Source organism: Lissotriton vulgaris, chromosome 2_1 (assembly GCF_964263255.1).
Source record: "Lissotriton vulgaris chromosome 2_1, aLisVul1.2, whole genome shotgun sequence".
NCBI classification, from domain to species: domain Eukaryota; kingdom Metazoa; phylum Chordata; class Amphibia; order Caudata; family Salamandridae; genus Lissotriton; species Lissotriton vulgaris.
Window position 1 is genome coordinate 1,982,087,206 of NC_141687.1, and position 22,461 is coordinate 1,982,109,666.

Genomic DNA, 22,461 nt, shown 5'->3' on the forward strand with positions numbered 1-22,461 from the left:
CAATTTGGCAATTCAATTATTGTGTTGGTTCCTTACAGGTGACAGCGCCGATGTGAACCAAAACAGATTCCAAAAGATCACGTCGCGCTGGAGATCAAAACTGGAGCACTTTTACACTGGTTCTGTCTTGCCTAACATTAAAAAGCACACAGAGCATCAGCAGAATGTGCAGAGCCTGCTCCAGAAAGTGGCGCTTGGATTGGAATCCATGAGGATCATGAATGAAAAGAAGTCATCTTTACCAGCTGTTGAGAAAAGCAAAGTAAACCAGAATAGACTGTCAGAATTTCTACAGAACATTTCCATCCTCTTACAGAACCAGGAGTCCCGGGAGCATTTAGGGGACTCTTGGGAAAACATCCTGCAGCCATTTTTCCCAGTGCCTGTTGAGAAACCAAGGCCGACCCCTGCTCTGCGACTCAAGGACTTCCTGGTGTCATTGCGAGGGAGCAGGAACTGGGACAGCCTGCTCAGTTTTGTGCAAAGTGTCCTCAAGCTGTCCAGCAAGGATCAAACTGCTGTCACTTTCTTGAGGGATAACTGGGAGATACTCAGTGGCTTGATGGACACACTTTTCCAAGCTTTAATCAGTGGCACTCTCGGCCAAGCCAGCGACACCATCCAGGGGGTCTTGTGCTCTCTGATGGGTCGCAGTCGTTGCGGGGTCAGTACAGAATGGCTTCAGCAGCTGCTGGAGCTCTTTGAAGGGACAAGCTGGAAGCCAGTGGTCCATGTGCAGTCGGGGAGCTCAACCGTGGACCAAGGACGGCTGAGGCCTTTGCATTTGCTACCAAGAGTCCTTCGGGAAAAACGCTCAAACATGTCCCAGTATCCCTCAGCACAAAACCATGAGATGCAGAATCTTCTTCAAATCATCTACCGCTCCAGCGAGAGAGGGAAGCGAGTTCAGGCGGTGGGATCAGCCATGGGATCAGATGACACTCTCTGGGATGGACTGGAGGAGATCCGACAAAACCTTTTGAGACGAGTTGGCAGGTCCGTTTATGGAAACGTTAACAAGAAGGTCTCCCGCATGACAGGCTCTCTGGTGAACAGGGCCTCATCTGTCATTGGCGTCCCCAAGTCAGACCAGGAGGGAAAGTGCTCTGCAGGTAAGATCTTACTGCTGCGCGACATGCCTGCAAAGAATTATTGGCTGCAGTACTTTATTTGTAATGGAATGAGTGCCACTTTTGTTTAGCCATCCCTACTGAATTTCAGGTGATGAATACCAAGACCTCGTAATCCCACTTCCATCTCATCCCTCCTTAACACACCATCAGGCAATCTCTGCCTCTTTATTGTGACAAAGGGAGAAAGCAGGAACCTGCAAGAGGGGGCTCTTGCAGGTTCCTGCTTTCTCCCTTTGTCACAATTTTCCATCTTTCTCTTCCTCCTTCTTTCCTTCTTGTATGTTTTCCCCTCTCTTTCTCTGGGTCAAAGGATGATGGAAAAAAAATAAGTGATGGCCCCCAAAAATGAATGCTGGTGGGCTACACCTTCAACCACCCTCTGAAATTAAGCACTCATCGGATGTAGTCTTCCTTTCAGATAAACTATGCATTCAAAATCGTGCTGTGTGTGCAAATACCATGTCCAAATTCACGAATGCTGTTTCAACGTCCATGATATGCATGTACTACGGTTCAATTGTTACTCTTCAACCGTAAAGGCATGCAGCAGAGTTACATACTCCTATAACTTGCATACCCATTCAGATTGTCACACGTTTGATGCCAGGTGCACTGTTCCTCCCCGCACTCAAAATCTGCTGATGTTGAGCATGCCATTTACTCCTTCTAAACGTGCTTCACTGCACCATTCACGTACCAAGCGTGAACCCATGTGCGCTGTAAAGCCCCACAGTGAAGGTCTGTTGATGATACTTATTTTTCGCTGTTGCGCACTTACACATACCTATTCATTTACTCTATACTATTCCTTCATCAACACACTCTCACGTTATTTACTCTCATCACCCCTCTCTTTCTCTCTCATTCACTCATCCAGTCTTCCAGTCACTCCTCATTCTCTCTCACTCATTTTTTTATTGACATAGTTTCTCACAGTCTTCCTCATTACTTCCTCGTCGGTCTTCCTTTCACAGTCCTTAATTGATGAAAGATATTCCATCTTCACAGACATTGATAGACTAGCCAAGAAAAAATAGACCCAATATGGCCATCCACTTCCCATCATACCATAAGAGGAATTCCTAGCAACATCACTTCCTGTTTTTTTGTGTTCATAGTATGCAGTAGCCTCAGCTAGCAACGGTAAGGTAATTTTGTTTTGTATGTTGTTTTCATTTTTATATTTTAATTCAATAGTTTCTCCTAGTGTTAGGCCTGCTCTAGCGGCTTTTTTCACAGGTATTGCTCATTCCGACTGCTGCGCTGTCGGTTCCAAGTATGCTTTGTTGTTGACTCGTTGGGTGGTGTTCTTAACTTAGGTAGCCTTGATGTATTTTGCAGTTGCGTAGGGGCTATTTAACTTTATTGCGGCTCTCTCTTTGAATGAGAGTTTTTAATTCACCCTAATTCTGCTAAGTAGGCCTCTCGTTTTCCCGCGAGTTACAGGACGTCGTTCCCATAGAAACGGAAAGGAAGTAGGAAGCAGTGTTCATGAAGGAACATGCTTCACCATGGAAGGGGAATGAGTTAGCCACGCTCCACCATCTACTTCCTCCCAAATGGCTGCTGGCCCTTCTCAGATGTGGTCTAGCATGACATGGCATTGAAGGCCAGGGAGGGTCCTCTACCTCCTAAAGTCCAGACTTGAGATTGATGATTCTGTTGCTGATGATGTGAGGAGGCATTTTTTCCAGGGAACGGATTTGACTGAAGAATTGCAGCACTTCAGGGAGAATCTGGGGTTTTAAGCACCTCTGCCCCATCCAAAGGAAGATGTTCTGTTGCAATATAACCATCTGGAACGTGAGTCTCTTTCTTTATGGAGCAATTCGAAAAACTATTTTCCATGAATTGAAGCATCTTGAAAAGCTATCTTTTCCTCGTTCTTGACCAAACAATACCCATGTGAAAATTTCTCTGTCAAAGTGGATAATTTAATGGCTAGTTTGGCAACGCAGGGCACTGTAATATCTGAAGATGCCCTCCATGCCGATGCAGTTGATGAGATGATTGAAAAGGCAGTTAAGTGTGCTCATACAACTTTGCTGTCTGAGCCACCATCTATACCACCTATAGTGTGCCATCTTTACTCCAGGATTTTCATGCACTTGCTAATTGGATGAATGAGGGAGTGGACTGTTCTTCAATCCTTGCCGTGAAGGAATGGCAAGTCCGACTCCTTCTGGACATTTAATTTGGCAACCTATGTGTATTAGCTGCATCATCCGTGGCAGCCGTATCAGCTTGTCGTCACATCTGGATGAGATCCTTGAAAGCTAACTGTTGTATGGTCTTTTCTGGTCTTCCTCCTTTCCACCCTGTCTTCTCTCTCTGTTCAGTCTGAGGGTATTTAGAATGCTGTATGATGTCATAGAATGTGGGGTGACTCATGTTAGTCAGTTGACTCCAGGCTGAGCAGGAGGAAGCTGCTCCTGGTGGGGCCTTCATACCAACCTTCTTCCTGACCTACCTACTTACCTTATCACCTCTGTAACGGATTCAACTAATAAACTACGACTTGGAACTACTACCTGGACTCCTGTGCGGTTCTTACTTCAACACTAACACTGCGCAAAAAGCAGTATTGATGAAACTCCCTTTTGCAGTTTTCAAGATGTTCAGGCAAACATTGGAAAAGATCTGTGGAAAACTAGAAACTTATGGTTCCTTCTAGATCTTTTGGCAGTCTAGATCTTTTGGCAGAAGTTGTGGATTTAGATATGAAAGAGTTTTTGAAGGGCAATCCACATCAAAGAGTAATCCGCCCGTTCCTACCAGGTGTCATGGCTGGGGCGCTCCAGCGTCTGATAAATACCGGTTTCAATTGCCTCTTAGAGTCCCAAACCCCCATTCTTTAGCTAAGGCTTGATTATGTACAGGACTTTCCAGTCGAGGGCAGACTCCTGCATTTCAAAGATATGTGGCAGGCAACCAATTCAGATGCCTGGGCACTGGCGATAGTGTCTGTGGGATATCAGATTGCCTTCCTTTCTCAACTACTGCAGCATTTTCATCAGACACCTTCCTCGATGTCCTATATGTCAACAAGAGCTGCATCTAGGATTTAAATGTCTTTCGTCTAAAAAACCTATTGCGCCGGGTTCCTAAGCAAGAAAGATTCCTGGGATTCTATTCAACTCTCTTCCTGGTCTAGAAACAATCAGGAGAATTTCAGCCATTCCTCAACCTGAAAGGACTCAACATATACATTCCTCATCAGACTTTCAAAATGGTTTCTCTACAGGCCATTTTTTCCTTCATCAAGCAAGGAGACTTCCTTTGTTCTATTGACCGTGAGGATGCATACCTTCACGTTCCCATCCGATCCATACCCAATGGTTTCTCTGGTTTTCAGTAGCTGGTATCCACTACCAGTTCAGGGTTTTACCCTTTGGACTCTCAACTACTCTTAAGATCTTCATAGACACCTCTAGCTCCTTTGGTGGGTATCCTCCATATTGAAGTCATTCAGTCTTTCTCTTATTTATATGATTTGTTAATGTCATCTTCCTCTCTCCAAAGGTCAAAGGTTCATGTCAAAAAAGTCTGCAAAGCTTTTCAGGAACATCAATTTCTACTGACTATGAAAAAAAAAAAGAATTTGGCTAACGCAAACCCTGAAATGCATAGGAGCTTTATTCCAGACAGTCTTGGACCTGGTTGTGCGCACACAAGAATCGATTCATTTTTCATCACTTCTGGATAGGTTGCACACTTCAACACTCACCTGGCTGATAAGTCAAGGGGACATGGCCTCAACATTAAGTCTCCTCCCTTTGATTCAACTGCACCTTTATCCCTTGGTGCATCATCTTCTTCAATTTTGGGAATTTGCATCAGGGGAATTTGAGACTCTAATTCTAGTGAAAGAGGAGATCAGACATGAGGTCCTTTTGTAACGGAATCCTCTCAATCTGGATATGGGTACAGCCTTAATTTCCTGTCAAGACCGGAGGCTAGCATTATGCATATATTTTTATTGCTATCTCCATACAGCACTTTAAAGTAAAATATAACCAAACACAAAATTCCAGAACTAAAATGTCAATGTAGCCTATATAACTCTCTACATAGCAGCTGTTCTTCCTCTTTTGTTTGCTGCTTGTTGACAGATAAGTATGGTGTGGATGTTATATTGAAATAGGCCACAGCCACTGTAATATTTAGTTTTAAGAGTATGAGTTTTTATGTATGGTGTTTCAAAGATATTTAATGGTATATAGATGTTTTGGTTTTTAAAAGTTTATGGGCCCGATGTAGGTGGCCCAATACCGATCGGTAACGACCGAAAATACCGATTTTTGGCCCTTACCGAGCGGTATCCAGCCATCGGGATGTAGGAGCCTGAAATCCGGCCGAATCGCTATTTTTACCGATTCGGTATAGATACCGAATCGGTAAAAAACCGAATCGGAAATACACCGAATCGGTAAATTAACGATACGCTAACATACCGAATCAGTAAATATACCGAATCGGACCATTTACCGATTCGGTAGATGTAAAGTCAGGAAACTGGTAGTTGAAGTAAATTAGGATTTATTGCAACAACACAGGAGCAAGGTAGGACACAGCCTACACAGGTCTTCTTCCACAGCAACTGTCCCCAAGCCTCCAGCATAGAATGTTAAGACAGAGCTGAGATACAGAAGCTTGAAGGAAAACAATTCTAAAGAATAACAAAACATAATATCAACACAACACATCTTCCTCTTTTAGAAAAAACAAGGGAATACAGAATGGTTACAAGGATAAAATAAAAGATAAAAAAAATCAACAAACAAAATCATCTAACCATTTTGGTTTAGAAACAACACGTTTCTTAAGTTCTGAACACAATTCTGGAGTTACAGAATCAACAACAGAATTGCTTGAATTGTTAATAACCACAGTTCCAGTCATATTATCAGAGGAAACATTATCAGGTAAATTAAGAGAAGCATCAGAAGAATTTCCAGAAGAAACTTCTGGAATATTATCAGAAGAATTTCCTGAAGAAACTTCAGGGGAATTAGCAGACATATAAGAAGAATGAGACAAAGAAATCTCATCGCCTTGTCCCTCCTCCAAAAAATCATCCTAAGCACTTAAATCCTTCCTCTCTGAAGAGACAGAAACATCATTTTTTCCCCTATAAATGGCAACTCTTCTAATGTTCCAAACCTTTCCATCACTCAAAAGAACTGCATTTCGTAATACCTTCTTGATCTTAAGTGGTTGAAAAAATTGAGACTCTCCCTTACGAACCTTCCAAGGTTTTTTAACCTTAACCCACATCCCAACTTTGACATCAGCCAAACCTCCACCAAACTTGTTATCAAAAGTACGTTTATACTGTAAGTGTTTCTCAAGAACACTATTCCTGACTGAATCCATACTAATATCATGGCACACATTCTTATGCAACCAATCAGGATTACACTTGGTTCTAGCTGTACGTCCTCTCATAATGTCAAAAGGAGACATTTTCAAAGCCTCATGAACATTAGTCCTATAAGTCCAAACCGCTTTAAACACTTGAAGTTCCCAATTGCCTCCATTGACCCCAGAGATTTGAATTGCACTCTTAAGAACTTTATTAAACCTTTCACACATGCCATTACCGCTAGGGTGGTACAAGGAAGTAGTCCTATGTTTAACACCTAATCTCTCAAAATAGGACTTCGTTAATTTGGAAACAAATTGCACTCCATTATCACTGATAACCTGAACAGGAAGACCTTCCTCCATAAAAACACGATCTAAAAATTGCAAAACCGCAGCTGAATCAACCTTGTCAACAATAGTAATGCATGGCCATCTAGAGAAAACATCAATAACTGATATAATATACTTTGATTTTTGACCTATGGGACCCATGATATCAATGGCAACAGTGTGCCAAGGCCCATCAGGTGGCGAAGATCTATGCATAAACGAATTTTACCATTAAACCGTCTTGCCACGACTACTGGTGAAATCCATTCGGAAGATTCAATGGGTTCAATTATGTCTTGTTTAACAAGTTTATCTAATTCATTTTCCACTTCTTTGCGTAAAATAATGGGAATGTTTCTAACCATATGGACTTTAGGATTGGCTTTTTCTTTTAACACAATACGATGAGCAAAACCCTTGAAATTTCCAATTTGACCACTAAACACTTCGCTAAATTTGGAAAGCATAGAGTCGCCAATACCACTACCATCTTCAACAACCATAACAGCATCAGGACTATTGGGATTCAAGATAATGCCAAGATGAGCTTGGTCTTTCCATTTAAGGACAGAAGGTCATTTTTTAGCAACATATAGTTTACCTAAACATTGTCTTCCTTTAAATCTGAAGTTTAAAAGTCTAAAACCAATCAAATCAATTTTTCCTCCTAGATAACCACCGGGAGAAATATCGGGAGCGTAAAGGGTGTTACCTAAAAATTTTGAAAAATTAGATTTCCACACCTCTTTGTTGATGATGGTATATGGAGAACCTTAGTCAGCATATATGTCAATAGATACACCACCAAATGACATGTTACAAATAGGTTTCTTAATCAAACATTTGCTAGTAGGGTCAGAAATGTTGAATAAAAATTGTTTCTCCTCATGAAGATTTTCCTTCTCTTCAATAGAACAATGTAAGATTTTTTTAACGATGAATTCATCCTCACTAGAGCTGGAATCACAAACAATTTTAACTTTTTTGTTCTTCTTCCTAATGCAGACTTTAGTGAAATGTCCTATAAGACCACAATTTAAACATTTTTCTTTAATGGCAGGACACAATTTACTGTTAGCTAATTGAGACTCACTGCCACATCTGAAACCTTTTAAAACAGAATCTTTCTTAACAAAGCCAGACTTGTTTTTAGATTGTGGTTTAAATGTTTGCTTATTTTTCTCCTGTACTTTAGAAACAACTTCCAAAATTTTCTTAGTTTCCTTTTTAATGGCTTTAGCGCTACGACCTGAAAGCTCAGCTTTTCGAACAATGGAAAGAACATCTTTCAAATCGGCATCACCATTGATCCATAATTTGTCTTGAATAGCTGGATCACTGGCATGCATAACAACTTGGTCTCTAATTAATTGTTCTTGAAGATGGTCAAATTTGCAATCTTCAGCAATCTTTTTTTAATTCTGCCACATACACATCAATAGTCTCACCAAGTTGATGTTTCCTGTGAAAGAATTTATATCTTGTGATACCTATGCAAACTTTAGGAGAAAAATGGTTATCAAAATCTTTTAAGATATCAATAAAGACATTAGAATCACCCCCGCCATCAGTCTTGACCATATCATTATAAACTTTCAAACCACAGGCTCCAATAGAATGTAAAAATAATTTCTTCTTTCTTTCTGGTTTCATCTTATTATCTTCATCGATAGTCTCTATAAAGTTTAAAAAGTATGCTTTCCACTGTAACCATTTCATGATAGGTTCTAAACCGGAAGACCAAAAAGCATCAGGAAACTGAATAGTAAAATTTTGCGTGTCCATAATGTGGTATGAGTTAAAACCAAGATATCAATTCACACTAAGTGTGTAACTTCAAAAAAAAAAAATGGTTGGAACTTTTGAAATAGTGAAAATGAAGAAAATATGAGAAAAGTGTGCGTACCACTGTTGTAAATAATGCACAGTACGCTGTAATAAAGCACCCCAAAGGTATTTGAAAAGTGTGTGTATCACTGTTGAAATACACAATAAATTTCGTAAGGTACAGTAAAATGCGCAGAACGCTGTAATAAAATACCTCCAAAAGTATTAGAAAAGTGTGCGTATCACTGTTGAAATACGCAGTAAATTTTGTAAGGAAGGCTTCAGTAAACGGAACGTAATAGAAGTGACACGCAATATTGTAGGTTTTCAAAGATGGCCGCCACGTAATGCGTGATGACGTAATCCCGCAAAGTATTCTGGGAACAAGCGTCATGCAATAGGAGAATGCAGGAGCTGAATGGCGAACGAGCTCTCCACGGCGATGCAGCCAAATGACGAAGGAGACAACTGCTAAGAAGCTGTGACGTGTGAGTACACGAGCAGGCAGGGAAAGCTTCGTTGAGGACTCAAGGAGTCTTTCAAAAAATGCCAAACAGATGTTCCTTTTAAAATTGCAGAATTCACCAAAACGATAAAAATCACTGCTTATTAATGCCTTAGGTTATTATAAAGCGCTTAAGAATGCTTTAAAAATCATTGCTTAGTAATGCCTTAGGTTGATTTTAAGCGCTAAGGTTGATTTTAGGCGCTTAAGGCTGCATTTAAAAAAAAAAAAGAGTTCAATAGATAACTTATATGTTCGCAAACCACAAGTTAAAGTTATTGTATTTCTGAATACAGATAAAAGGTGGAGCGAAGATAAATAAAAGGCAATAAAAGGCTCAAAAGGTTTTGAGATCCAATCCAATTAAAAGGAAGTTTCTCAGTCGCTTCTCAATCCAATTTGATTGTAGGTTCTCAAATTTTAAGATTAAAAGTAAATGTCTTTTAAAATAGTTCAATAAAAAGAGTACTCACATGAATTGAATTACAATTAAGTTCAAGTAATAAATGGATGTCGAAATTCAAAGATGACAGTTGAAGCAGGTATTTACAATGTTAAAAAAATTGTGAATAAAAATGGGTTCAGTGGTTTCCTAGTGTTCATAGCAGAGTCCTTGTCGCCAATTGTAAAGTCAGGAAACTGGTAGTTGAAGTAAATTAGGATTTATTGCAAGACCACAGGAGCAAGGTAGGACACAGCCTACACAGGTCTTCTTCCACAGCAACTGTCCCCAAGCCTCCAGCATAGAATGTTAGGACAGAGCTGAGATACAGAAGCTTGAAGGAAAACAATTCTAAAGAATAACAAAACATAATATCAGCACAACAGTAGAGTTAGCGAATCGGTAAATATTCCGATTCGGATCATCTACCAATTCGGTAGAGTTACCGAATCAGTAAATTACCGAATCGGACAGGCTAAAACTCAGATAGAGATGTAGGGAAGCACAGAAATACCGATTTTGGCTCAAAATCGGTATTTCAAAATCGGTATTTACCATGGATTGGAATCAGGTGGTAACCAACTGCAACCTATAAAATGAGACCCAAAATGCAATGCAACTTGCAGGATGGCGGCATGTTATGTCATTGCAAGGCGGCTACGGCTACAGCAGGAAGGAGAGAGGGAATGGCAAAGAGAGGAGCAGGTCTACAGACAGAGGATCACCCTGTTCATGCTCACAGAGGCAGAGATCCTACAGAGGTACAGGCTGGACCCAGACACCATTCTGGAGCTCATCAGGGACCTAAAACCACTGTTGGACCACCCCACCCCAAGGGCACACGCCATCCCAACGCACGTGCAGGTGCTATGCAGCCTACACCTGCTTGCGTCTGGCAGCTATCAAAGTGCAGTTGCTGCGGTAGGAGGGGTGACCCAGAGCAGCCTGTCACGGTTTTTCCACAAATTCCTTGACGCCATGATACAGAGGATGGACCAATACATTTCTTTCCCTGCAACCCATGCGGAACTGGTACAAACAAAAGCAGACTTTTACCAGATGGCACGATTTCCTCACATCATTGGCTGCATTGATGGCACGCACATTCCGATTTGCACCCCTGCTGACACAGAATACATATACCGCAATAGGAAGTCTACGCACACCATCAATGTGCAGGTGATTTGCAATGCTAAGTGCCCCATCACAGACCTGGTTGCAAAATTCCCAGGGAGTACCCACGACTCCTACATTTTCCAAAACAGCGGCATCTATGCACGGCTGACGGCAGGGGAATTTGGTGAAGGATACCTCCTAGATGAGACACATCATCAGACCCCCATTACAAAAATAGCACTGTGAAGTACATGTATGCATGTGAGTGATGTATTCCCTTTTCCTTCTAGGCGACAGCGCATATGCCCTCCGCTCTTCATACTCACCCCCTACCTCAACCCCTCTACACCCAGCCAAAGGAGGTATAACTGGGCCCACAAAAGCACAAGGAATGTAGTAGAACGGACCTTTGGCATCTGGAAAAGCAGGTTCAGATGCTTGCACAAGAGTGGAGGTGCAAGGCAGTATACCCCCCTCACCTGCTGCAAGATCATAGCTGTCTGTGCAATGTTGCACAACCTTGCGGTGAAGAAGGGCACTGAGGTGGAGTTGTCAGACTACGAGGACCATGACGACGACGTTGCTGTGCCACAAACACAACCTGCTGGGCTGTCTACACCAAGTGATGGCAGATACAGATGTGAGGAGATAACAGAAAACTATTTCTGAGTGAGTACAGATGCACAGACAGGTTATGGATGTGAAAAAAAATATTTTATAATGTTGGCACAACGTTACAGCACTGATGTGCAACAAATGAAATAATTAAAGAAAAGGTGGGGACTGCAAATGGGCCGGGTTGCCTCACCCACACTGGCAGTGTCATTTCCTGCTGCGCTTTGCAGAACCACTGGGATGCGCTCCCCCCTTCTGCATGGCCGGCTGCCTCTGCGGAGCGCCTGGTGCTCCGGCACGGCACGGACACAGCGCTGGCCGGGCTGCTGCGGCTGCTGCTGTTTCCAGCCTCGGCCACGTCCAGGGCAGGATTCACCACTGTGTTGGAAATGATGAGGGCCTCCATGGCACTGGTGATGCGGGCCATGCCCCTGGTCACCTCCGCAGTGTTTTGAGTGAGGCACTCTTCCATATTTGCACCTCGGCGGCATAGCAGGGCCGTCGCTGCGGCAAGCCGGTTAATTGCCCGGTTTTGTACACGGGCATCCCTGCGCCTTGTGTGCTCATTCTGTTCCATCTTGGCACACAGCTGTGTAATGGCAGTTGCCATGCAACCCAGTCCTGTTGCAATTTCCCTGTTACTTGCCACAAAATCAATAAATCCCTTAGACATTTCCACCATCTGCAGGTTGTGTTCACACAATTGGCGGTGGCAAGCGAGGATGGATTTGGCCTGCATCCGCTGGATTCGCACCATGCTTCCCTCAAGCCCTTGGAAGACGGTGCCCTCCCGTGATGGAAATGCACTGCTGGAAGTGCGTGGATGGCGGCGATTGGTGCTGGCCTGCTGGGTGGACTGCTGTGCCACAGGTGTCGCAGGTGTGGGTGCTGGTGCCTGACCCACAGCTCCCTCCATGATGGTCATTGGGGCCACAATACTCCTGGCTGGAGATGTGGCAGGTGCTGGCTGGGACCGTGTGGGTGAGTTCTCTGGTGAGAACTGCAATGGGGGGGGGGGATTGTGACAGTAGGGCGGAGTGGGGAAATAAGAGGGCATGTCCTGGGTCATCCTCATTGGCCATGGCACTGCTGCCCTCCTCCTCCTGCAAGGCATCCATGCTGCTTGGCCCTGCCACCGCACTGTCCGCTGTTGCTGGAGCTGTCGCTTGTGCAGCTGCTGCTCCACTGCCTGATGGCGCCCCTAGGTATAAAGAAGCATTTGTGAACTGAGTGCAAATGTCTTACAGTCACTACAATAAAAGCATTGCACATGTCACTTTCATTACTCTGATTCCTTTTTAAAGTGCATTGCAGTTTAATGTGCACTGACATTTGTTCATACATTAGCTGACTACATTTCCCATAATGCATTGCTCATGTATGTTGCTAGCAGTACTGGACTGGGGTTTGGCTGTACATTGAGGCTAAAGGGGAGGTGTCTGGTAGGGTGTGTCATGCTTCGCATGCTTCTTACCTTTTGCTGTAGCTCTGGCTGAGCTGTCCATGTCCCCAACTCCCACCACACTCTCCGTCTCGATCGTTGTGGACACCAGTTCCTCCAGTTCAGTGAGGGGGGCGCGGGGTTCCTGCCTCCACCGGTCAGACCTGCCTGCTTGTGGAGCTCCACCAATTTCCTCTTGGTGAGGCTCCGGATATCATAAAACCTCTTCTTGAGGTCCTCCAGGCTCCTGGGGGTCACACCAACAGCATTGACCCTCTCACTGATGGCACTCCACAGTTTCCTCTTGGTAGACTCAGGGACTGTGAGGGACAGCCCCCCAAACAGCTGCCTGTGGACCCTCACCACCTCCTCCACCAATACTTGCAGCTCCATGCTGCTGAACTTCACCTTGTGCTTTCTCTCAGCCTTCTGGCTCTCTGAGCTGCTTGCCATTTCCACTGGGTTCACAAATCAGCTATCACTCTCTCTGCTGCTCACTCTTACTGCTCAGCTCTGGCTGCCTCTCCAGAAAGTTCTAATGAGTTGCACCTGCCTGGGTAACCACTCCCTGCTAGGGTGGGGGAGGGTGGTTCCACCTCATTGGCTGTTTTCATTAGTTTCACTTTTACTTGCTTGCCGATTCCGTATTTACCGAATCGGTATTTACCGATTCGGTATTTACCGATTCGGTATTTGCCGAATCGGTAAATACCTAATCGGTTTTTCCAATGCATTCTTATGGGCCTTTTGGCCCATAGGGTTGTATTGCCATTACCGATTCGGTATCTACCGATTCGGTGAATACCGATTCGGTATCGAAACACGATACCGATTGTTACCGAATCGGTATTTTACCGATTTGTTTTCTCTACATGTCATTTTCCGATTTCAGAATACCGATTCGGTAAAAATCGGTATTTTAAAATCGGTAAATGACTTTTACCTACATCGGGCCCTTTATGTGTTGCTTGTTTTACATATGGTAAATATATAGCGTGTAAATAACCCCATTTATAAGTTTGAATGTTGGATTAGGCAAACGTTAGAGGGGTATAAAGGATTTGTCTTAAAAAAAAGAAAAAAGGAAATACTTCGGGGGAAGTTTTTTTGGCTCAAGCATGGTAGCTCAACATCGCGAGGCATTCCTTGCACTCGCGCTGTGGGTACACATGCTCGAGGCATGCGAAAAAAGCGCTTCGTCCAATTTAATATGACAGAGCCTTGGAGAGCATAGTTGGTCTTCAGAGGTTTCTGTAGGGGTTGCTTGTGACATCATTGTGCATGTGTGCATGATGGCGTCATGTTGGTGGCCATGTTGAAGAAGGTTCATCAATATTATCAGCATATAAAGAGGCATAAAACGCCATTTTAGTAAAGAAAATACACACGGTAGGATCAGCAAACCATCAAAACAGCTGACGAGAATTACTCTTGCCGCTTTTTGACAGAGCAGAAAGGTTTTTCGAATAGCGACAACATTTGGACTGTAAGCAGACATAAAAAAAAGCGGATTTACTTAAATCAGAAAATAAAAGCAGCATTAAGTCAGTGTTAGTGTAGGTTAAATACAATGAGTGAATAAGGGGAGACATCAGGAGGATATGGGGACGCATCTTTGAAGAAGATGATTCACGAGGCGGTAAGGACCTCTGTTAAGGAGGTGTTTGAGACAGTGTTTAGAAGGAAAAGAAAGACAGTGGATGTATCAGGGGATGAATATTGGTCCTTGGATGACGATGATGGAGTTAAGGAGAGAAGATATGGTACGAGAAGAACGAAGACAAAAAATACCAAACAGTGTGACAGATTTCTGTTAGATAAGAGAAGTGAGCCATACACCACAGTTGATGGGTGTATCTAACGTGGCACAAAAGAAGTTGCCCTTAAAGGAGAATTAGGTTTTTCCTGATGTTGATTACAGCTATCCATGACCAAGGGGATGTTGGTTAGGATGAGTTTGTCCTAGACAACTATGATAATGATGGCTGGGATTGATGTACGACGTTACAGCGCGTACTTTTACAACGCGTGCCGTTACTACGCAACTTTTACAACGCAAGTCGTTACAACGACTTGCGTTGGGGGGTGCTGGATAGTAAATATTTTAATTTACTATTCCAACTCCAGTCCCTGTGGATAGTAGGGAAGGATTTGGATAGTAAATGAAACTATTTACTATCCTGGAGCGCCCCCCAGCGCAAGTCGTTGTAACGACTTGCGTTGTAAAAGGTTGCGTTGTAACAGTACCGCGTTGTAAAACCTTCGTTGTAAAGGTTGTTCCCCGGCTTGGATATCAACATTGATAAAACTGATAAAGATAGGAAAGAAAGAGGGATTTTTAAGGACCCGCATGGGGAAGACATGTGTAGCCCAGAGAGTATTAGAAATCCCAGAAGTGCCGATTGGTTGCCGCTACCACGTGTGGCAGATTAAAGCAAATTATGGGTAAAAAGACCATTTGAGAAAGAAGCTAGGACTGTGATTAGAGTGGAATGCTCTCGCCCAGTTGTTGAGGACAAAGCTTGTCCGACACCTGATGTAGGCCAGAAAAGATCAGTAAAAGGCACTGAAGAAGTGCCACAATAGATTATTAGATATAATGGAACCATTATCCAGAATTCTGAACATGGCTGAGGAGGCAGGGATGAAATCAGTACCGCTTGATAATGATTTGTTACGTGGTGTGTCGCTGTTTGTTTCTTAGGAAACTCCAATGCTACTTTAATGGCAGAAAGCAATTCTGATGAGAATAAGCCCAAGTTTGTTGGATTTTCCAAAAAAAGAACAAACAGAGGATCCTAAAGGGTATTTGGAGACGGTTTGGTGGAGGGAGTGGGTACATAAGTATCCACTTTCACCAGCCTGGATAAGGCTCAATACTCCTTGAGAAGAGTTCTTGGGGGCCGTGTTTTTGATCGGGCTGGGGCAAGGGGATGTTTACCTGGCAGATCATTTGCAAGGTCCCACTACCAATCACAAGGTTGTAGTGCCTTCTGAGTATTCCAGTTTGCGACAGTATTTTATCCTAATAGAGGAAGAACAGGCAGAACGTGACAAGCCAAAGGAAGGGCACAGTTTACTCAAGAATTTTAAGGGTAAGTATGAGGACAGATTTTTTTTCTCCCAGGGAAGGTGTGGGGAAGGTTAAGGTATGTGATAAATTGGAATATTAACAAAGGATTTATGGGTGTTACTCACTGTTCAGGGATACACAATAGAGTTCTGGGAGAAACCAGTACAGCTAAAGAAGTCAAGGCTGTTGACTTTTCGGGAAGACTTGCAGCATTTGGTTATGACAGAAGTGCAGGAAATGTTAAAGAAAGGAGCTTTTAAGTACAATATTTTTGAATCCCCCTGACTCCAGGAAGACCGTCACCCATGCACTCATCACCAGCAGGCTGGACTATGGAAAAGCTCTCTACGCCGCAATCAACAAATCACTCCTTCGCAAACTCCAGACCATTCAGAATGCTGCAGCCAGACTCGTCCTCAGTATCGTACGACACAACCACATCACCCAGCACCTCTGCGACCTCCACTGAATCCCCATCAAAAAGAGAGTTACCTTTAAGCTGCTCACACACGCCTACACAGCCCTTCGCAACACCGGACCCCAATACCTCAACAAAAGACTCTCCTTCCACGCCCTCAATGAGAAACCTCTGCTCCGCCGACCTAGCCCTTGTTGAAATCCCCCGCATCTACAGAGCCAGAATCCTTTTCCTACATTGCAGCCAAGACCTGGAACAAACTCCCCCTCAGCATCAGAAGAAGCCCTAGACTGCAAGCCTTCAGAAAGGACCTCAAGACCTGGATGACCTTGGAGCTACCCGAACCCCAATCCCTCAGTGCCGAACCCCCATCCCTCAGTGCCATGAGACACTTATCAATCAATCAATCAATCAATCAATCAATCATTTGTAAAGCGCACTACATACCCGCGAGGGGGGGAGGGGGTGCTACTGGTCGAACAGCCAGGTCTTGAGTATCCTCCTGAAGGTCAGCAGGTCTTGGGTCTGTCATAGGCTCACTGGGAGGGAGTTCCATGTCTTGGCGGCAAGGTAGGAGAAGGATCTTCCACCGGTGGTTGTTCTTCGGATGCTTGGGACGGTGGCGAGTGAGAGGTCGGCGGAGCGTAGCTGGCAGTTGGGGATGTTGAAGTAGAGCTGTCTGTTGAGGTAGGCTGGGCCAGTCTTGTGGAGTGCCTTGTGTGCGTGGGTGAGGAGCTTGAAGGATATCCTCTTGTTGACAGGGAGCCAGTGCAGGTTTCTCAGGTGGGGGGTGATGTGGCCGTGGCGTGGTACGTTGAGGATCAGTCATGCCGAGGTGTTTTGGATGCGTTGTAGTCGTTTGATGAGCTTGGTCGGGGCTTCCGCGTAGAGGGCGTTTCCGTAGTCGAGTCTGATGCTGACGAGGGCCTGGGTGACTGTCTTTCTTGTATCTGACGGGATCCATCTGTAGATCTTGCAGAGCATGCGGAGGGTGTTGAAGCAGGAGGAGACGGTATTGACTTACTTGGTCATTGAGAGCGTTGAGTCGAGGATGATTCCCAGGTTGCCTGTGTGGTCAGTTGGTGTCGGAGTTGCCCCCAGTGCCGTCGACCACCAGGAGTCGTCCCAGGCTGAAGGGTTGGAGCCGAGGATGAGGACCTCCGTCTTGTCCGAGTTCAGCTTCAGACAGCTGGTCTTCATCCAGTCGGCAACGGCCTTCATTCCTTCGTGGAGGTTGGCTTTGGCTGTAATAGGGTCCTTGGTGAGTGAGAGGATCAGCTGAGTATCGTCGGCGTAGGAGATTATGTTGAGGTTGTGCTTTTGGGCTACGTATGCGAGCAGGGCCACGTAAATGTTGAACAGCGTCGGGCTGAGGGAGGATCCCTGGGGTACGCCACAGATGATCTCAGAGGCTTTGGAACAGAATGGGGGGAGGTGGACACTCTGGGTTCTGCCGGAGAGGAATGAGGTGGTCCAATCCAGAGCCTTGTCTCGGATCCCTGCGGCGTGGAGGCGTGCGTGTAGTGTGCGGTGGCAGACGGTGTCGAAGGCGGCAGAGAGGTCTTGGAGGATGAGTGCTGCGGTCTCGCCGTTGTCCAGCAGGGTCCTGATGTCCTCGGTGGCGGCGATGAGGGCAGTCTCGGTGCTGTGGTTGCTGCGGAACCCTGACTGGAAGGGTCCAGGATTCTGTTTTCTTCAAGGTATCTGGTTAGCTGTCTGTTGACGGTTTTCTCGATGACCTTGGCCGGGAAGGGGAGCAGAGAGATGCGCCGGAAGTTCTTGAGATCTTTTGGGTCTGCCTTAGGTTTTTTGAGTAGGGTGTTGATCTCGGCGTGTTTCCAGATCTCTGGGAAGGTTGCAGTCTCGAGGGAGAGATTGATGACATTCCGCAGGTGGGGTGCAATGGTGCTGCTTGCTCTTTGAAGATGTGGTGCGGGAATGGGTCCGACGGAGAGCCAGAGTTGATTGAGCGCATGGGCTTGATGGTGTCATCGATGCTCAGGCTGTCCCAGGCTAGCAGGGGGTCGTGGTTGATGGTGTATGGAGGGTCTGTTGTGTTGCTGTCTGTTGGGGCTGTCTCGGTGTTGAAGCTGTCGTGGATGTCTGCTATCTTGCAGTGGAAGAAGGCGGCGAGGGAGTCGCACAAGGTTTGGGACGGCGGGATGTCATTGGTGTTGGAGCTGTGGTTGGAGAGTTCCTTCACAATGTTGAAGAGCTCCTTGGTATTGTGTGCGTTGTTGTCGAGGCGGTATTTGAAGGAGGTCCTCTTGGCCGCCCTGATGAGGTGGTGGTGGTTGCGGATGGCGTCCTTGTGTGCTGCGTGGCTGTCTGGAGTTTGTTCACTGTGCCATTTCTTCTCTAGTTTCCGACAGGCTTGCTTGGAGGCTAGGTGTTCTGGGCTGAACCAGCTGGCCCTCTTGCTGGCGTCTCTGTGGGGGGGGTTTCTTCAGTGGGCGATAGTGTTGGCGCAGTCCTCGATCCAGCGTCTGAGGCTGTGGGCAGCGTCGTCGGTGTTGGAGGGTTCAGTGGGTGGGCTGAGAGCCAGGTTTGCGTGTAGTTGGTCTTCTGTGATTTTGCTCCAGCAGCGGCGGGGGATCTGTTGGGTGCGGTGGTGTGTGGTGGGTTTCTGGAATGCAAAGTGGATGCAGCGGTGGTCGGTCCAGAGGAGTTCGGTGGAGACGTACGGGCTTGAGGAGAAGACTGGGTCAAGAGTGTGGCCGGTGGAGTGGGTGGGCGTTGTGACAAATTGCTTCAGTCCGAGGTTGTCGAGGTTATCGATCAGGGTTGTGGAGTCGTTGTTGTTCTCAAGGTGAAAGTTCAGGTCTCCGAGGAGGATGTAGTTGATGGAGATCGGGGCATGCGTGCTGATCAAGTTGGCGATGGAGTCGCTGAACTGGGGGCAGGATCCGGGGGTCGGTAGGTGAGAGTGCCTCTGAGGGTGGAATTAGGGTCTGTGTGGATCTGGAAATGCATGTGTTCGACGGTGCTGAGCGCGTCGTTGGTGCTAGTCGAGACCCTGATGCTATTCTTGTAGACAATGGCGATTTCTCCTCCGACTCCGTTGGTGCGGTCTCTGCAGGTGATCTTGTAGCCGTCTGGGATGGCTATGGCGATGTCAGGTGCGGAGGAGTTGTTAAACCAGGTCTCTTTCAGGAAGGCGAAATCCGGGGATGTTGTGTCGAGTTGGTCCCAGAGCTCGACGGCAAGCTTGTGAGTGGAGTGGGTGTTCAGTAGTATGCATCGGAGGTGGTTGGGGTCTTTCTTTGTGGGAGATTCGTCGGCTCTGAGGCTGGTGTAGCTGCTGTTCTGGCAGGCTAAGGGGCTGTGTGGGCGTTTCGGGGCGGCCTTGAAGCAGGTGTGGCTCCGTCCTGAGTTGAGAGCGTGCAGAGTGCTGGCGTTGTAGTGGCATGGGTCATTGTGGAGGGTGCAGGGGCAAGGGGTTCTGGCACTGGGTGCGGTCCAGGTGCGGATGGGTGCAGACGGGTACGCCTTATGTGCGCCTTCTGCATGCTAGTGGCTCAGCCGCGCAGCGGCCGGCAAATATGTAGAGGTGGAAGGGGGGAGCAGCTGGGAGGCGGGAGCCGGGGGCAGCAAATGGGCAGTGGGCAGTCAGGGGGGCGAGGACACAGGGGACGCAGCAGCGAGGGCGGTGAGGGACAACGAAGGTAACAGAAGGAAAAGAGGCACAAAAATCGTGGGAAAAATGAGTGGCACAGAAGGCAAAAGGGCACAAAAAACAAGTGGAACAGAAGGCAAAAGGGGCACAGAAACGAGGGAAAAACTCGAGGCAGAGAGGGCAGAAGGGCACAAAAAAACGAGTGGAACGGAGTGCAGAAGGGTACAAAAAATGAGGGGAAAATGAGTGGAACAGAGGGCAGAAAGGCGCAAAAAATGAGGGAAAAATGAGTGGAACAGAGGGCAGAAAGGCACAAAAAATGAAGGGAAAAATGAGTGGAACAGAGGGCAGAAAGGCACGAAAAACGAGGGAAAAACGAGTGGAACAGAGGGCAGAAAGGCGCAAAAAATGAGGGAAAAATGAGTGGAACAGAGGGCAGAAAGGCACAAAAAATGAAGGAAAAATGAGTGGAACAGAGGGCAGAAAGGCACAAAAAACGAGGGAAAAACGAGTGGAACAGGGCAGAATAGGCAGAGAGGCATGGGGGCAGCGAGGGGAACAGAAGGGAAAACCGGCCAGAGACACGGGGGCAGCGAGGGGTACAGAAGGAAACACCGGGCAGAGAGAGCACGGGGGCAGCGAGGGGAACAGAGGGAAGTAAAAGGGGCACGGACCACGTACAGACTTTCAAGATAGAGGGCATCCATCTATTAAGGGGCATTTTGCAGAGAAATGATTCGTTAGTAAAATTGGACTTGAAATATGCCTATTTTACAATTCCAATGACGAAGGAGAGTTGCGAATTTCTTCAATTCAAGCTGTTAGGAGTCCTGTATCAGTTTACTTGCCTTCGTTATGGACTGGCATCAGCACCTTGGTGTTTTACAAAGGTGTTGAGACCGGTAGCAGCATTTCTCAGGGAAAGAGGAATATGGATGATATTGTATCTAGATGATTTTTAATAATGTCTCAGAGTCAGGAGGAATTGAGAGAGCAACTGTTTGGAATCTCTGGGATTTTGGATCAACAAAGAGAAGTCGGTATTAGAACAAAGTCAGAGTTTGGAATTTTTAGGGTTTCAGGTGAACACAGTGGATGTGTCATTGAGTGTACCAGAGAAAAAGGTGGTGAAGATAAAGACCAAATTAAGAAGCATTCTAAAAAGACAATTTATAACTCTTGGAGCTTTGGCGTGAGTAATAGGGTTTTTTTCATTCTAAATTCAGGTGGGTTTTCAAGGACCGCTGCATTACGGGGCTTTGCAAAGACTAAAAGCAGAAGGATTGAGGAAAGAATTGTGGTACGGGGACCAGACTCATCTTTCAGAGGAAGTATTGGAGGAATCGATACAGTGGTTAGATAAACTGGATGCCTTGCACGGCAGTGCGATATTTGGGGTGTGCTCAGATTATGTGCAGGAAACAGAAGCAAGCCTTTTTGGGTTGGGGGCTTGTCTGGGTCATCAGGAGACTAGCAGCAGATGGTTTTGGCAAGAGAGTTCAGAACATATGAATGGATTGGAGATGAGAGCAGGGCCTGTTGCTTTACAAAGTTTTGGGAAGGTATTGCAAAACTGCAATGTTTTACTAAAGATGGGCAATGTTTCGGCAGTTCGGTAAATAAACCAATTAGTAGGAAGCTAGTCGAGGAATCTGACTCAGATTGCGAAGAAAGTTTTTAGTTTTTGTCTAGAGTAGAACACAGAGTTAAAAGCAGAGTGTTTTCCAGGTCTAGACAATACAGTATCAGATTGGAATTCAAAATATCTCAGGGATTACAGCGATTGGAAGCTGAATGTACATATCTAGCAGAGAATACAACAATTATGGGGTCCCTTAGAGGTGGATTTGTTAGCGTCAAGGCTGATTTACCAGTTAACCTGTTATTACAGTTGGAGATCCTGACCCTCAAACAGAGTAGGTGGATGCTTTTTAGCAGTATTGCAAGGTAGTACAGGGGTATGCTTTTCCTCCATTTGAATGAGACAGAAGGTATTGTTGATTGTCAGGAAGCAGAAATATCAGGTAGTTCTGGTGACTCCTTTTTGGGCAGTTAAACCTTGGTTTTCAGGGTTGTTGAAATTAGCGGTGGAGGAAACCTTTTTGATTCCAGATTCAAAGGAAGTACTTTTAGGGCCAGAAGAAAAAGTGCATCCTTTGGTTGTGGAAGGAACATTGAGCCGTCTTGTTTGAAAGACTTCGGGGGAGAAAATCAATTTGCAGGACTTTCACAACCGGCTCAGGAGTTACTCATAGAATCTTGGGCACCAGGCACTAGGAAGCGATATGTTGGTGAATGGAAGAAATGTGTGTGTTGGTGCATGGAGAGGAAATCTGGATCCCATTGAGGCATCTGACATAGAGCTTTCTAATGTTTTATCCTTATTGTTTAAAAGAAGTTTGAGTTATAGGACTATAAATTGTTACAAGTCTGCAGCTGTAGGGGCTCATGCTCTTGTAGGAGGTTGGTCAATAGGAAGAGATCCTCTAATTTGTAGAGCAATCAAAAGGATTAAGCTACAGAGACCTCCTAGCACTAGGTACACATTTGTGGGATGTGAATTTGCTTTTTCAATTGT

The 22,461-nt window shown here is 45.5% G+C and overlaps 1 protein-coding gene across 1 annotated transcript in view; it reads left to right on the plus strand.

Moving 5' to 3' along the window:
• The first annotated feature begins 217 nt into the window (after positions 1 to 217).
• The window catches only part of STRC (stereocilin), a 446,062-nt gene continuing 423,818 nt past the window's right edge, over positions 218 to 22,461 (plus strand). Inside the window, exon 1 of the mRNA XM_086957009.1 lies at positions 218 to 1,112. Within this exon, the coding sequence (XP_086813135.1) occupies positions 218 to 1,112 (895 nt within the window). The remainder of the gene's footprint in view (positions 1,113 to 22,461) is intronic.